Source organism: Ruditapes philippinarum, unplaced genomic scaffold (assembly GCF_026571515.1).
Source record: "Ruditapes philippinarum isolate M1 unplaced genomic scaffold, ASM2657151v2 ctg3867_1_1_1_1, whole genome shotgun sequence".
Lineage (NCBI taxonomy): Eukaryota > Metazoa > Mollusca > Bivalvia > Venerida > Veneridae > Ruditapes > Ruditapes philippinarum.
Window position 1 is genome coordinate 64,500 of NW_026865302.1, and position 18,269 is coordinate 82,768.

At 34.8% G+C, this 18,269-nt stretch overlaps 1 protein-coding gene across 3 annotated transcripts in view; it reads left to right on the plus strand.

The window, feature by feature from the left end:
• LOC132728581 (uncharacterized) overlaps positions 1-17,730 on the plus strand; it is a 67,298-nt gene extending 49,568 nt beyond the window's left edge. For 2 of the 3 annotated variants that reach the window (XM_060714242.1, XM_060714240.1), the window contains 6 exons: positions 7,770-7,898; positions 8,139-8,232; positions 10,007-10,141; positions 12,163-12,304; positions 15,301-16,022; positions 16,491-17,730. In XM_060714242.1, the coding sequence (XP_060570225.1) occupies positions 7,770-7,898; positions 8,139-8,232; positions 10,007-10,141; positions 12,163-12,304; positions 15,301-16,022; positions 16,491-16,633 (1,365 nt within the window). In that variant the 3' untranslated portion in view covers positions 16,634-17,730. The remainder of the gene's footprint in view (positions 1-7,769; positions 7,899-8,138; positions 8,233-10,006; positions 10,142-12,162; positions 12,305-15,300; positions 16,023-16,490) is intronic. The other variant, XM_060714241.1, reaches the window with a different exon arrangement.
• The last annotated feature ends 539 nt before the right edge of the window (positions 17,731-18,269 follow it).

An 18,269-nucleotide genomic window follows, 5' to 3' on the forward strand; every position in this document is an offset into this window, starting at 1 on the left:
CATCTTCTCTAAATTTACAAAGGCTAGAGTTAGATATTTTTCATGAAACATTATGTAGTGAACCCCTAGCAAGATTATAGCCCTGGGGTCAAAATTGGCCTGGCCCCCCCACAGGGGTCATTGATTTTCACTATGAACATATAGTAAAAAATCTTCTTGTCTGAAGGTACAAGGCTTAGAGCTTTGATATTTGGTATATAATATCATCTATAGGTCCTCTACTAAAGTTGTTTTAATTATGCCCCTAGTGTTAAAATTGCCCTGCCCCAGAGGCGATAGTTTTCCTTATATGTATAAAGTAAAAACTTGAAAAATCTTCTTCTCTGAATTGAAAAATCTTCTTCTCTGAATTGACAAAGGCTAGAGGTTAAATATATGGCATGAGACTTTGTGAAGTGAACCTTTACAAAGATTGTTTAAATTATAGCCCTGGGGTCAAAATTGGTCCCGCCCCAGGGGTCATTGATTTTCATTATGTACATATAGTAAAAAAATATTTTTGTCTAAAGGTACAAGGCATAGAGCTTTGATGTTAGCTATATAATATCATCTATAGGTGCTCTACCAAAGTTGTTCAAATTTTTCCCCTGGTGTCAAAATTGGCCCTGCCCCGGGGCAGTGATTCTCATTATGTACACATAGTAAAAACAGAAAATAAAACAAATGTTTTCTGAATGGGAGAAAGCTACAACTTGAAATGTTGTTTGGTGGACTGTATCAAGATTGTTTTGAATTAAATCCTTGGGTCCAAAATTTTGCCTTGCCCAAGGGGACAATTTTGACCATGTGCACAGTTTTAGTTGTAAAATTGAACTGACCTAGATTTTGACAAAGTGTCTTACTGTGTGGCATTTAATGTAGTCATGAAATTTAGCCTGTGTGAAATATGACCTTCACCACCTAATTCACTAGACTCCAGTGCATTGATATATTCCTACTCTGATCTTTTATTGAGTTAACAACAGATTTAACCACTAATCTGATATTAAGAATTAGATAGGTCAGGGATCTATGCATTATGACAATCTTCAAAATTGTATAGAAACAAAAAAAATCTGTTCCTACACTACTATTTAGTGTTGTATTAATGCGGTGGCATAGCATTTTTCTCAAATGCAATCTTGTTCTTTAATTGTTATAAAAAGGGCATACATTCACTTGCATTATAAAACTTCTTGTATTCTATGTCTATAAATGTTTTTATTACCCCGAAAATGGGAAGGCACATAGATTTTGTATATTCTATCTGTCAGTCTGTCCTTTCATCTGGACATTGTCTGATCCATAATTTTGTTATTTATGGATGATGAGTTAAGGTCTCACTTGTAGATCATGATATGAATTTTAGTTTGACTTTATACAAGAAAAAGAGGAGATGCTACAGTCATAGTGTTGTTGACCTCATTTTTGCTGTAATGATTGCCATCAGATAAATGTGTTGGTTTTTGTGTCGCCTTTTAAAGGTGACAAATAGGGGCTACTTTTGTCAGCCTCGGTGTCGGCATCCCCTAAATCTTGTCCGGAGCATAACTCAGTCACTATAAGTCTCATTGACTTCAAACTTGGTATGCATGCTTCTTTTAATAACCAGAAGTGCAGTGAACAAGGACCGGTACTCTGCACTTCTTAATTTTTGAGTTATTGCCCTTTGTTAATTTTCATACTTTAATTTTCTCCGGGCCAATTTTTTTCAAATATAAAAGCTATGGACTTGAAACTTCATAGGATGATAGATCTCATTAAGAAGAAGTGCAGTGCACAAGAACCGGTACTCTGCACTTCCTAATTTTTGAGTTATTGCCCTTTGTTAATTTTCATACTTTAATTTTCTCCGGGCCATTTCTCTTCAAATATAAAAGCTATGAACTTGAAACTTCATAGGATGATAGATCTCATTAAGAAGAAGTGCAGTGCACAAGAACCGGTACTCTGCACTTCCTAATTTTTGGGTTATTGCCCTTTTTAGCTCACCTGTCACAAAGTGACAGGGTGAGCTTTTGTGATCGCTTTTCGTCCGGCGTCCGTCCGTCGTCCGTCCGTCGTCCGTAAACTTTTACTTTAAATGACATCTCCTCATAAACCACAAGGCCAATTTCATCCAAACTTCACAGGAATGTTCCTTTGGTGGTCACCTTTAAAAATTGTTCAAAGAATTTAATTCCATGCAGAACTCTGGTTGCCATGGCAACCGAAAGAAAAAACTTTAAATATCTTCTTTTAAAAAACCATAAGAGCTAGAGCTTAGATATTTGGCATGAAACATGTTCTAGTGAGTGTCTACCAAGTTTGTTCAAATAAAAGCCCTGGGGTCAAAATTGGCCCCGCCCCGGGGGGTCATTGATTTTCCCTATATGCATATAGTGAAAACTTAAAAAATCTTCTTTTAAAGAACTTAAAGAGCTATGGCTAAGATATTGAGCATCAAACATGTTCTAATAGGTGTCTATCAAGTTTGTTCAAAGAAAAGCCCTGGGGTCAAAATTGGCCCCGCCCCAGGGGGTCATTGATTTTCCCTATATGCATATAGTAAAAACTTAAAAAATCTTCTTTTAAAGAACCAAAAGAGTTAGAGCTAAGATATTTAGCATGAAACATGTTCTAATAAGTGTCTACCAAATTTGTTCAAATAAAAGCCCTGGGGTCAAAATTGACCCCGCCCGGGGGGGTCATTGATTTTTCCCTATATATGCATATAGTAAAAACTTAAAAATCTTCTTTTAAAGAACTCAAATAGCTAGAGTTAAGATATTAAGCATGAAACATCTTTTAGTGAGTGTCTACAAAGTTTGTTCAAATAAAAGACCTGGGGTCAAAATTGGCCCTGCCCCGGGGTCATTGATTTTCCTTATATGTGTATAGCAAAAACTTAAAATCTTCTTTGAAAAAACCCAAATAGCTAGAGTTTAGATATTAAGCATGAAACATATTCTAGTAAGTGTCTACAAAGTTTGTTCAAATAAAAACCCTGGGGTCATAACTGGCCCGGCCCCAGGCGTGTCATTGTTTTTAACTATATGTGTATAGTAAAAACTTTAAAAAAATCTTCTTTTAAATAGCCCAATGAGCTAGAGCTTAGATGTTTAGCATGAAACATTTTCTTATGGGTGTCTACCAAGTTTGTGCAAATAAAAGCCCTGGGGGTTGGGGCGGCCTATATACAGGTGAGCGACCTCAGGGCCATCATGGCCCTCTTGTTTTAATTTTCATACTGTATTTTTGTCTGGGCCATTTCTCCTAATGTATAAAAGCCATGGACTTGAGACTGCATAGGATGATAGATCTCATTAAGAAAAAGTGCAGTGCACAACAACTGGTACTCTGCATTTCTTATTTTTTGAGTTATTGCCCTTTGTTAATTTTCATACTTTATTTTTGTCCGGGCCATTTCTCCTAAAGTTTAAAAGCTATGGACTTTAAACTTCATAGGATGATAGATCTCATTAAGAAGAAGTGCAGTGCACAAGAACTGGTACTCTGCATTTCTTATATTTTGAGTTATAACCCTTTGTTGATTTTCATACTAATCTTTATTTTTATTCAGGTCATTTCTCCTGAAGTATAAAACCTATGGACATGAAACTTCATAGGCTGATAGATCTCATTAAGTACAAGAACCAGTACTCTGTATTTCTTATTTTTGAGTTATCACCCTTTGTTAATTTTCATACTTTATTTTGTCCAGGCCATTTCTCATAAATTATAAAAGCTATGGACTTGAAACTTCATAGGATGATAGATCTTAGTGATAAGAAATGCAGTGCAAAGAAACTGCTGCTCTGCACTTCTGCACCAGAAAAAAGTCTCCTTCCGTCCATCCGTCCTTCCATCCGACATTTTTGTCCAGAGCATATCTCAAAAAGTATTTGAGGTATCAGCTTGTCAAACTTACCAGTGCAAAAATCATAAATACTTTGACCTAACACTTGAAATGAACCTATGAAAATGGACAGAGGTCAGTTTGTTGTCATTTTTTGGAAAAGTGGTAAGATTATAAAGGTGTTCTTTCCTGCGCATCAGGTAAAGTTGATCCATCTTTCCAAAAATCCTTGTTAAAATGCCTATTTTTAACCAGTTAATACTCTTCAGTGCTGTTTTATAAAGCACCATGGGTTAGTTGCTGCGCCACATCAAGTAACCCTGAAACATAGAAATAGGGTTAGTTGATGCATCAACTAACCCCCTGTAGACTGAATACAGGGTTAGTTGATGCGCCACATCAACTAACCCCAGACACAGAAATTAGGGTTAGTTGATGCGCCGCATCAACTTACAACCCCCTTTAGACTATATACAGGGTTAGTTGATACAGGGTTAGCATCAACTAACCCCCCTTTACATGGACTAACACCCCATAGTTGATGCCAAGCATCAACTAACCCCACATTAGATAAACTAACTCCCCTAGGTTGATGTAACCCCCCCCCCCTTAGATGAACTTAATCTCAGGAAATTATTTTTTAGTGTATTCCAGGTTTAATAATTATTCCATCTTCAGATAATACTCTGTTTTGAAACTTCATAGGTGGATAGACCTCATAGAGGAGGAGTGCAGTGTACAAGAATGATAACTTGACCCTGCATAATTTTTGAGTTATTGCCCTTTGTTATTTTTCAAAATTAATTTTTAGCTCACCTGTCACAAAGTGACAGGGTGAGCTTTTGTGATCGCTTTTCGTCCGGCGTCCGTCCGGCGTCTGTCCGTCCGTCCGTAAAATTTTGCTTTAAATGACATCTCCTCATAAACAATTAAGCCAATTTCATCCAAACTTCACAGGAATGTTCCTTTGGTGGTCACCTTTAAAAATTGTTCAAAGAAATTAATTCCATGCAGAACTCTGGTTGCCATGGCAACCGAAAGAAAAAACTTAAAATATCTTCTTTTAAAAAACCGAAAAAGCTAGAGCTTAGATATTTGACAAGAAACATCTTCTAGTGAGTGTCTACCAAGTTTGTTCAAATAAAAGCCCTGGGGTCAAAATTGGCCCCGCCCCAGGGGGTCATTGATTTTCCCTATATGCATATAGTAAAAACTTAAAAAATCTTCTTTTAAAGAACCCAAAGAGCTAGAGCTAAGATATTAAGCATGAAACATGTTCTAATGGGTGTCTACCAAGTTTGTTCAAATAAAAGCCCTGGGGTCAAAATTGGCCCCGCCCCAGGGGGTCATTGATTTTTCCTATATGCATATAGTAAAAACTTAAAAAATCTTCTTTTATAGAACTCAAAGAGCTAGAGCTTAGATATTTAGCATGAAACATGTTCTAATGGGTGTCTACCAAGTTTGTTCAAATAAAAGCCCTGGGGTTAATATTGGCTGCCCCGGGGTCATTGATTTTCCTTATATGTGTATAGCAAAAACTTAAAAATCTTCTTTGAAAAAACCCAAATATCTAGAGTTTAGATATTAAGCATGAAACATCTCCTAGTAAGTGTCTTCAAAGTTTGTTCAAATAAAATCCCTGGGATCAAAATTGGCCATGCCCCAGGGGTGTTATTGTTTTTAACTATATGTGTATAGTAAAAACTTAAAAAATCTTCTTTTAAAAAACCCAATGAGCTAGAGCTTAGATGTTTAGCATGAAACATCTTCTTATGTATGTCTACCAAGTTTGTTCAAATAAAAGCCCTTGGGTAAAAATTGGCCCTGCCGGGGGGGGGGGAGGAGGAGAAAGGTGGTGGTGGGGGAGGGCAGAGGTCATTGTTTTTCATTATATGTGTGTAGTAAAAACTGAACATCAAGAAACACCTCCTAATGGGTGTCTTCCAAGTTTGTTCAAATCAAAGCCCTGGTGTTTAAAACTGGCCCTGCTCCAGGGGCCTATACACAGGTGAACGACCTCAGGGCCATCATGGCCCTCTTGTTGTCCAGAGCGTAACTCAAAAAGCCTTTGAGATATCAACATGAAACTTCATAGGTGCATAGATCTCACTCAGACGGTGTGCAGTGCACAAGAATGATAACTCTTCTTTTCATAATGTTTTAGTTATTGCCCCTTGTTATTTTTCATACTTAATTTTTCATCAGAGTGGAGCATAACTCAAAGAGTGTTTGAGATGTGAACATAAAATGTCATAGGTGGGTGGATCTTACTGAGGAGGAGTGCTGTGTGCAAGAATGATAACTCTTTCCTATATAATTTTTGAGTTATTACCCTTTGTTCTTTTTCATACTATTTTGTTGGGAGCTTATCTCAAAAAGTATTTGAGGTATCAACTTGAAACTTCATAGGTGGATGGATCAATCTCATTAAAGAGGAGTTCAGTGCATAATAAGGATAACTCTACCCTGCATAATTTTTGAGTTATTGCCCTTTGTTATTTTTCAAAATTATTTTTTGTCCAGAGCATAACTCAAAAAGAGTTTGAGATATCAACATAAAATTTCATAGGTGCATAGATCTCACTCAGGAGGTGTGCAGTGCACAAGAATGATAACTCTACCTTTCATAATCTTTTAGTTATTGCCCTTTGTTATTTTTCATACTTAATTTTTCACCAGAGTGGAGCATAACTCAGAAAGTGTTTGAGAGGTCAACATGAAATGTCATAGGTGGATAGATCTTGTTGAGGAGGAATGCTGTGCGCAAGAATGATAACTCTTCCCTATACAATTTTTGAGTTATTGCCCTTTGTTCTTTTTCATACTATTTTGTTGGGAGCTTATCTCAAAAAGTATTTGAGGTATCAACTTGAAACTTCATAGGTGGATGGATCTCATTGAGGAGGAGTGCAGTGCACAAGAATGATAACTCTATCCTGTATAATTTTTGAGTTACTGCCCTTTGTTATTTTTCAAAATTAATTTTTGTCCAGAGCATAACTCAAAAAGCCTTTGAACTTCATAGGTCCAAAAATCTCACTCAGGAGGTGTGCAGTGCACAAGAATGATAACTCTACCTTTCATAATTTTTTTTGAGTTATTGTCCATTGTTATTTATCATACTTAATTTTTCACCTGAGTGGAGCATAACTCAAAAGTGTATGAGATGTCAACATGAAATATCATAGGTGGATATATCTTATTGAGGAGGAATGCTGTGCGCAAGAATGATAACTCTTTCCTATATAATTTTTTAGTTATTGCCCTTTGTTCTTTTTCATACTATTTTGTTGGGAGCTTATCTCAAAAAGTATTTGAGGTATCAACTTGAAACCTCATAGGTGGATAGATTTTACTGAGGAGGGTGCAGCACACAAGAATGATAACCTACCCTGCATTATTTTTCAGTTATTGCCCTTTGTTATTTTCAGCCATCAGTATTCAAATAGGTTTCAAATGTGTTATCACTTCAGCCATCAGTTTTCATTACCAAAAGATCTTAAAATTGAATTATTCTGCTCTACTACATATACATTCTTCCAATGAGCAAACACTTTCGGCGGGGGATGGCCATGTTGACATGGCTCTTGTTAGATTATAAATTGTCTTGGACACAATAATCTTTAAACAAGATTCAATTGGACAAAATTTATAATGACCCACCTTGAATTGAAGGTTAAATTAATGAATTTTCTTGATTTTTGCTATAATTGGATAGAAAACCATACAGTAAACTGTGTTTAAATTCTGGGTACAGATGTCCTTTCAGGTGTAAAACTGACCTACGTTGTCAATTTTGCAGTTCTTTTTATTGCCCATTATGGTCATCCTTACTTTAATTGTAAAAAGACCTGATTATATAACAATTTTGACCTTGACAATTTAAAACCACATTCAATAAAAACAACAGAATTTAATAGTAAGAAAATTTTAATTATTCATTCTACAGGAAGAGATATGGGAACATGATCATCTAGGAAATGCACATGGAAAACTGAATAATATAGCAACACAACTGCTAGAACAGACTGATTGGAATGTTGAAGATTTCACAAAAAATGTCATCGAAAAGTTAGAAGTAAGATCTTATAATTATAGTTAAAATCTGAATGATTTAAATGTTTCATATGCATAACAATAACAATAATGGAATCTGAACTTTGAAAACCTGCTTTGCATTTCATTTTTTACTTAAAATTTAGAGGTTTCCTAGCTTTTCATAAAAAAAAAATTGCTGTTGATTTTATCAATATTTTAATGCTTTTAAAGCTTTTCAATTCCTAATTTATTTTACTCAAAAATGTTTATATCCCTCCAGAGAATATATGCAGGTTTTGGAGAAAGCTGCCTTCTTGATGTTGCAGAAGGTGTAGAAGATCCACCTTGCCATTCCTGTATGATAAATAAAAAAGGTAAGTGTTGATTGAAAATATATTTATTGATTACTTACTTGTCACACATTTTTGAAAAAAAAATGTTTCAAATGATAACACCATTGGGCCTGGAATGTAGTTTGAATCCTTAATATTTTTTTTCAAATGATTTCCCTTTTATTCACTTTTTTTTACACAGACTGTGTGAAGAATTACAAATCCAAATGGAAATTCTAAATTTAGAATCATTTGGTATGGACTTATTTCTTAGAACTATATTGAGAGCCTGTGGTCCTATGCTCATCTAGGATTTGAGAGGTCTGGGGTTTAAATCCAAGTCAAGACAATTGGTTTTATTTTTTGAAGTGTCCTTTTAGTGATTTTAACATTTTTATACCCCCAAAACATAGTTTGGGAGGTATATAGGAGTCATCCTTTGGTTGGTTGGTCGGTCGGTCAAGACGTCCGTTGCATTTTCCTTGTCCGGAGCATAACTTGAAGACTTATGGTTGGAATTCAATGGTCAAGCACATTGAGAGGAAGTGCAGTGCACAAGAACCATAACTCTATCTTCACTAATTACAGAGTTATTGCCCTTTGTTACTTTTTGTCCAGAGCAAGACTTGAAAACTACTGGTTGGAATTCAAAACAACTTCATACAATGGTCAATCATAATAAGAGGAAGTGCAGAACACAAGAACCATAACTCTATCTAAATTAATCACAGAGTTACTGCCCTTTGTTACTTTTCCATTGCCTATTTTTGTCCGGAGCATAACTGGAAAACTAATGGTTGGAATTCAATACAATTTAATACAATGATCAAGCACATTGAGAGGAAGTCCAGTGCACAAGAACCATAACTCCCATGTTGACTAATTACAGGTCATTTCCCTTTGTTACTTTTCCTTGTCTGGAGCATAACTTGAAAACTACTAGTTGGAATTCAATACAACTTCATACAATCATCAAGCACATTAAAAGGAAGTGCAGTTCTTAAGAACCATAACTCTTTCTAGAGTATTTATTGAGTTACTGTCCTTTGTTACTTTTCCATTGCTTTTTTCCTGTCAAGAGCATAACTTGAAAAGTACTTTTTGGAATTCAATACAATTTCATACAATGGTCAAGTATATAGAGAGGAAGTGCAGTGCACAGAAACCATAACTCTTTCTTGACTCATTTAAGAGTTTTTGCCCTCTGTTACTTTTTATGTCCAGTGCATAACTTGAAAATTAATGTTTGGAATTCAATGAAACTTCATAAAGTGGTCAAGGGCAGTGAGATGAAGTGCAGTGCAGAAGAAACATAACTCTATTTTGACTCATTACAGTTATTGCCCTTAGTTACTTTTTCCAATTTTCAACCAGTGTTGCACCTAACTCAAAAAGTATTTGCCCTAAAGTCATGAAACCTTACTGGAATGTTGATTACCATGTGTAGTTGTGCACCTTGGTATTTTCATGTGGATATATTTAGTATTTTTAGAGTTATTGCCCTTGAATTAGTAAAATATTTCCAATTTTCAACTTGTGTAACACGTGACTAAACAACATTTGACCTAGAATCATAGAATCATTTGCCCTTTACTTAATAAAAGATTTTTAGTTTTCAACTTGGGCACATGTAGCCAAAAAAGAAAGTATTTGACCTAGAGACATAAGATTGACAAATCGGTGGGGTTGGGGGGCACCTATGTCACATGGACACATTTCTAGTTTCTAAAATGTTACATTAATTTGATAAAATTTATTTTTATAATTCAAGTATATAAAATCATAAGACCTTAAAAGTTGAAATTTTGTACTGTAGCAAAGCAGACTTCCATGAATCAAAAGCACGATGACAACTGCACTCAGAAAATAGAAGTGTGCATGGCATGTGAGAAGAATAGTTTTCTCAACCCAATAACATGTTACTGTGGTAAAAAATTGACACCTACTATTGGTAAGTAAAAATATCTCATATTTACCCAGATCGGTCAGTATGTTGATTAGTTTATACAAATTTATTTAAGTTCGATTGTGTTGGAAGCTATAAGCTTATTGAAACACTCTCGCATCCGTTCCTTGAACCAACCTGTACTAAGCAAAGAATGTAAAGTTTTTTACTCAAGGAAACATTGGCTTGCCCCTGACATAGTTTGAACCCACGCGGTCAGCAATCCTTCTGGGCAAGTTACGTTACTAAAGCTTAAATTTTGTGCACCCAATATAGGGGTATGGGGCTTTTTCTCTTCATCCATCCGTCCGTTTTTATGTTATGTAATACATAGCTCAAAAAGTATTTGAACTAGAGTCATGAAACTTTACAGGAATGTTGATCAGCATGTGTAGTTGTGCACTTGGGTATTTGCGTGTGGATTTATTCAGTATTTGTAGAGTTATTGCCCTTGATTAAGTAAAAATATGCAATTGACGCACGTAGCTCAATAAATATTAGACCTAGGAGTGTTTTTTTTCTCAATTTTCAATACAACCTGTGGCTTTCTGAAGGGGCAAATATAGCGCGTGAACTCAGAAAAGGGAAAAATTAAATTGCAACAACTGAAATTTACACACACATTTTATAGAATTTTCAATTTCAGTTAAATTTAGCATGCATGGTACATAGCAGAGGCTATCCATAAGGACAGCTTTTTGTCGTCTAGCTGATATAAGTCTGCTGCTCTCGTGAAGAATTTGCACTGGGCATCTTAGGGGAAAATAGTAGCATTTTTAGAGGAAAATTTACCTTTTTTGGGCTAGGGGAAACAGCCTTTATTCAGCTGTAAAATAAGAGGAAAAAATCACTGCATGGGGTGATGACACTTTATAAGAATGTTGCTCAGCATGTGAAGTTATGCACCTGGAGCTTTGCAAGTGGATTTATTCTGTTTTGTCTGGGTTATGGCCCTTGACAAAGATTTGAAATTTTCAATTTGTGTCATGCGTAACTCAAAAAGTATTTTACCTAGAGTCATGAGACTAAATAGGAATGTTGTTCAACATGTGTAGTTTTGAATTTGGGGGTTTGAGTGTGGATTTATTCAGTATTTTTAGAGTTATTGCCCTTGATTTAGTAAAAATTTACAATTTTCATCTTGTGTGGCGTGTCACAGCTTAAAAATATTTGACTTAAAGTCATGATGACCAACATCACTGTAAAGCTGTGCATGCGAATTCTTTCAGTTTTGTTAGAGTTATTGCCCTTCACTTAGTATAAATCATAGACTTGTTCATGAATAGCTCCAAAAGTCTTTGACCAGTAGTCCTGAAAGTATACACGAGTGTTTTTCAGCATGTGTAGTTATGCATCGTGGGGTTTGCTTGTAGATTTATTCAGTATTTGTAGTTTTTGTCATTGACTAAGTAAAAGATTTTCGGTTTTCAACTTGTGTCATGTGTAGTCCCACAAAAATTGACCTAGAGTCAGTAGATGGGCAAAACTGAAGTGTGTGTGGGGGGCAACAACATGTCCTATGGACACATATCTAGTTCCTCTTTATTCCATATTATTCAATTGATTTTATTCATATTTGGTCAAATTTGATTTTTTCAAGTTCATCTGAAAGTGACATTGACCATCATGCTTATGTTTTGAATTTTGCTTAAATTGCTATGACTATGTTATTAATATACAACACTTATAAAAACACACATTGAATAATTGATTATTAAATATAACATTGACTTGTTAATGTCCATGACTTTCAAGGTTAAATGTGAAATTTGGATTTAATTTACATTTTATAATAGAAAATTATGTTTTACAGAGCACTTAACTACATTATTCTTCCTTGAATGCCCTGTTTAGGAACAAGAATAAGTCAAGTGTGACCCTTCTTTATACAATTATGAATTATCATGTACATAAACATAAATTTTGTCAAATAATTTCTTTCAATCTGTCTGCAAAAGACTTAAGTAACAATACAATTTGTGGCAAAATACTTCAACCGTATGTTTTTTTTACTTTCATGTGTTTAGGTCATAGATGGGCAGCATTACTAGTAGCAGGAAAAGATACGAAAGATGTAAATAGGGTTGAAATATCAAAGGCTCTGGCCAAAGATGTTAAGGAATTGGAGAAGCTGTTGACATCTCATGCACCTCGAGTATTTGGGATAAGGTTTGTAAATGATCTGCTTAATTATATTTGAAATAAAGACCTAAAACCTGCAATGTCTTTATTGCATAAACACAAGATTAGCAAACGCAATGGAAGTATTATGATGACAATACAATTAAGATACAGTTATGACGTCACAAACATATGTCATTATCAGATGACTAAGTTAAAATTGTCTATCAAATTGGCTTGTTATGGCCTGTCAAGTCTAGGATGGGTGCTCCAATGAGGCTTTGACCAAAACCTGTATAAATGAGCCAGAAAGCCACCAGGTGCACCAAGTAATTAACCGCTATGTTATACTCAATTTAGTAGCCAGTGTTTGTCCCTGTTGCTGACAACATTTACAAAAGCTAGAATCATTTGAGAGTCCAACTAGTCACTCGATTACAAATCCCCACCCTAATGAAAAGTATCCGGAGGGATGAGCTTTAATGCTCTCCAACCAAAGAACCTTCTGTTTGATCAAAGATCAGCAACCGAATAATCAGTCCTAAAAATCAGAACCCGTAAGATGACTTTAACTGATGCCCACTTACATGTACAAACTAGGTCTTACCAGAACTCAAAGGCAGGACCTAATGACCCCAACCAAGGCCAAAATTCTGGAAACAAAGTGATCCCTCGGAAGCATTAATCACAACAAAATAACATAAGAATTGCAGACTCGGTTTGATTGAGTCTGTACATGAGGGATAATGAATAAGTGCAACATCCCTCACGCCCCCTAGCACCGGCTTGAGCGGTACTCAATTCTCAACACTTTATAGTGTTGGTATCAATGATCCCGAAGGACCAGAAAATATAACAACACTGAAGTGAAGTACGGGGCAACTTTTTACGGCTGCCACACGGCACTTGACACCTGCTGTTGTGAAGTACGAAATTCTGGAAACAAAGTGATCCCTCGGAAGCATTAATCACAACAAAATAACACAAGAATTGCAGACTCGGTTTGATTGAGTCTGTACATGCGGGATAATGAACAACTGCAACATCCCTCACGCCCCTAGCACCGGCTTGAGCGGTACTCAATTCTCAACACTTTATAGTGTTGGTATCAATGATCCCGAAGGACCAGAAAATAAAACAACACTGAATTGAAGTACAGGGCAACTTTTTACGGCTGTCACACGGCACTTGACACCTGCTGTTGTGAAGTACAAAATTCTGGAAACAAAGTGATCCCTCGGAAGCATTAATCACAACAAAATAACATAAGAATTGCAGACTCGGTTTGATTGAGTCTGTACATGAGGGATAATGAATAAGTGCAACATCCCTCACGCCCCCTAGCACCGGCTTGAGCGGTACTCAATTCTCAACACTTTATAGTGTTGGTATCAATGATCCCGAAGGACCAGAAAATATAACAACACTGAAGTGAAGTACGGGGCAACTTTTTACGGCTGCCACACGGCACTTGACACCTGCTGTTGTGAAGTAAGAAATTCTGGAAACAAAGTGATCCCTCGGAAGCATTAATCACAACAAAATAACATAAGAATTGCAGACTCGGTTTGATTGAGTCTGTACATGAGGGATAATGAATAAGTGCAACATCCCTCACGCCCCCTAGCACCGCAAGTCTACTTTATCTTATTACGGGCATCAATATAACACAGTAGACCAACATTTTTCCAAAGGGACTAATCACAGTAACATGATATCTGAAAGATGTGAAAATTTTAAGGGCTGTAACGAACCAAATAACAGCCGACTATTACAAAATTTGGTTTCCCTAATCATTAAAGATGTGGTTTGGCAATGAAAATATAAATTACTTGAGAAGTTGTGAATGAAAACTATGCCTGTTTGCCGCAAGCTTGAGTGACTAAGAATGTTAGAATCACTTTAAATTCAGAAAATAGTCACAAATTACCTCAAACATATGAACTTTTTTAGATGATCAAGTGGAAGATTTTCCTTCAAAAAGAGGGAGATTTTAGAATTTGCAATAAACAAAGAAGGAAGTTCTGACAAAAAATAGGTAGATTTCTTTAATTTGTGAAAATACCTCTTATTTTAAGAAAAATCTTTGAAAATATGGCTGCAGAAAGTGGGAGTCTCCCGCTTAAAGTTGGAGAGTTCACATGTATGAATAACCTATCTCTAAATGATATAGTGAAACCCTATTGTATCTGCTATTCATTGTGTCGATCTAATTACAATTTTTTTGATTTCTTGCAAAATGCACCGCCTACTGCTTGTTTACATTTCCAACAGTGTCACTAAAATCTTTTGCATTCGTTTTTATGTCGTAAAAATGATCAAAAAACATGTTTCCAATGCCAAGACATTGTAGATAATAAATAAACTTATAAATAGTGTGTTCTTATTAAAAGTACATTTTACTGTCTGTTAAAAGTTCTTAAATTTATGCTGACATTTTAAAACAGACATATTTGTTTCTAATTGACGAAAAAATCTAACGTAAAGATTGTTCAGACTTCCCAAACGTCCTCAGACTAACTGAGCGATTATCACAATGCATCGATATAATGGCGTGACCTAATTCTTCAACCGGTTTGACATGTCTGTAAATATCTATATAAACCAAAGCTAAGAACTATATATCAGTGATGTTTGCCATGAAAATATTATGACAAAAGAATCAAAATAAATGATACAAAATAAAGATTCAGGGAGATCTAAATTTTTAACTGCAGTTTTGATTTATGGGTAAATAGATCGATATAACTGGGTTCCAAGCTACTATTGTATATACAAAATATTTAAATATATATATCACTGTAGACTTAATACACATTATTTGACAAAGTAAACTACGGGCATCGTGCATTAATCTGGTAACTAACTAAAGTACCATGTGATGAATAATTTGAGTATTGCAGCAGCCATAACTAGTTTGCTTTCTGACTGCGTTAATTAATGTTCCTAAATTCCTCTTCATCTATCTCAAGTAATCGCTATACTTTATTTGCTACTGTATCCAACAAAGTCTTTGTTACTAATGTATACATGTTACCTTTCAGTAAAAGCAACGTTCAGACAGTTGTACCCTCTGCTCCAGACAAATTAAATGATGGAGAAAAGTTATGGCCAAAGGTCAAAGCCAACATCAAAGAATTTAGTAAGAGAAAAGATATAGATACCATGCTTATATACATTTCCTGCCATGGAGCTAAATCAAATGGGTCTGGGGACACAAAAGATTTCCAGTTTCAACTCGGATCAAGTCCAGATGACAGTATCACTCTTAAAGAATTTGAAAAGGAGCTAGAGCTTTTGGAAAATATTGGAAAACTGATAATAGTATTAGATAGATGCTATCCTCCATTGGTAAGATTTAAGAAAAGGACAAGAGTATACATTCAGATGAACTCTTGCAAGCAGGACGAGAAGGCGCAGATGGATAGTAATGGAAGCTTCTTTACAAGAGTTCTTATCAGAGGTTTAAAAGCGAAGTCAGAGGGTGACATATGTCCAGATAATTGTCAGCCTTGTATTGACTACTGGAATAGGAGTAAAGATTTCATATCGGTTCACAATTTATACGACTACATCGAAGGTCATTTAAGTGGACAAACACCAGTCTATGAGCCTCATTTGAATGGTCAAAGCAGTAACATTGCATTCTACACAGGTGATAGAGTGGTAATACAATTTAGCCATAAAAACTCCGATAAAAACATATCGCTGAATTATCTTAAAGATATGAAAGAATTGAAAAAGAAATTGAAAGAAGAGTTTGATCGTAAGTTACAACTTTTATTTCTTAAAAGTTATATTTCATTTAATGAACTTTCAGAGTTATTAATATATTAGGAGAAGAAATATTTACTTCAGACCTTTCAAAATTGTATTTAAAAAAACGCAATTTATTACAACAAAACACACATAAAAGCTATGTAAAAAAAAGCACCTTAAGGCATATTAATTTTTTATTCATAAAGTTGTGATATATGCACAAAAATCAGTTATTAAATTATCAGAAAGCCTATTTGTTGACAGGAATAGTAAAGTGTCTACTGATATTGTAGATAACAAAAGAAATGTTTAAATTATTTCCAAGTATTTTAAGATCTAAACGATTTAGTAAGGTTAGTTACACATGAAAATAGATTTAAATGAATGATACATTTGTTATAGACTATATGTATAACGGCATACTGTTATATTTAAAGTTATTAGTACTGTTTATTTTATTGCTTCTCTATTTCAGAAGAAACTGGTGAAGTTTGTATACGAAGAAAAACATTTAGGAAAGATGAAGAACTGCTCCAAGATCAAGTTTGTGACACCATAGACGAAGTAATGGTGGCTTGGGTCCAAAGACAAAGACTAGATGTTACGTTTAACTCTTAATTGTATTGTTAATCTTGTTTATAATGTCAATTTTTAAAAATGAGGGCGACTATTGTTGCGTAGTAGGATATCAACTGTCGAATGGTCGGTCCATCCCACATTGTTTCCCATCAATAACTTAAAAAATAAATGACAAAGGTCAAGGTTACCTTGTATGCTTAAACTATTTCCGAGCAAAATTGAATGCAACTTCGGACATGCTAATAAGAGAATATTCAAGTTTTACAAACATGTTTTTGTTTGCAATGTTTCTTTGTTGGTGTATATGTAAAGAGATACTAGTACGTTAGACATATTTGGTTGAAATGAATCTTGAACTGCTCAATAAAACCACATGTGCTAGAATGAATGAAATAGATCCACAATCATCCATACCTCAGATGAATGTTTCGAGTAGAACCATTATTCAACTTCTAGTAAGAGTGAGCCCTCTAGGTAAATGAAACAAGAAAAAAATCATGTGAAAATTGCGGACTGTTAATAAGATAATCAAATTTGGAAATTCATTTCATACCGCCTTTAATATCACCAGCTTTAATTGTAATCAGTCAGTTTTGGCGTCCATAATTATAGAAGGAATGGAAAAACATAACACCGAGATGAAGAATTGACAATTAGGCAAGGTGGGATCCCTGAAGAATACTTAAAACAAATAAAATATTAATATTTCAAACTTGGTTTGAAAAAGCCGGTTGAAGCAGTCGTTTTGTTTGCTGTGTTTGAAAATTTGTATGTAGCATGCACATGTATATTTAGTATATTGTATCTATAGTTTTATAACATTTATTCATGTTTAAAGATTACATGTATAGTGAAAATAAATTAATGTAAATAATAAATTATATCAAAGGATTGCTGGCCATGTGGATTCAAATCATTTACACAAATATCTAAGTACTTGTTTGTTGGTTTAAGGAATGGATTCGAGAGTATTTCTTTAGGAATGAATTCAAAAGTTAATTTTAATAAGCTTATAGCTTCCAACACATTCAAATTTAAATACAATCTGAACTTAATAAGTTATAAGTTTATATAATTTATTTAAGGAAAATATAAAGCTCTTGAAACACTTTGGAATCCGTTTCTGGAACCAACCAGTATTATTACCCCTCACTTTTTTCGTAATGTTAATAGGCCTCTGGGTGTTATTCTTACTGTTAATGCAAGTGTACCACGTGACTACGAATTTTGTACTGTTACATAGGTAACAGTATTTTTAACAGTATAAAATCTGGTCACGTGGTTTATTTTCTAAATAAAATGAAATAAAATGACCGCCATTTTTTTCTCGATTCATTCTTATTTTCGACGATAGGGCATCGCCGAAGTAACTATTACTCTGATAGAATTTAGTTCTTTGCACCCTAGAGTCCCTTTCGCGTATTAAATATCTTTTTGTTGAATAGTCAACAGGAAACATCCGTTTTCAACGGAAGTAATTGTAATGTAAATAATTTTGTGTCAAACTGGAACATGCAGACAATTAAAGCATGCAACAAAGGATAATTTAACAATTATAACGAGTGAAACGTTACAGATAGAGTTGGTGGACAGACATCTGTAGGATATCATCGTTATTTTCTAAATGCACTTTGTCAAAAACCATGCGAAGAATATTCTGGATGCAGAAGGATCA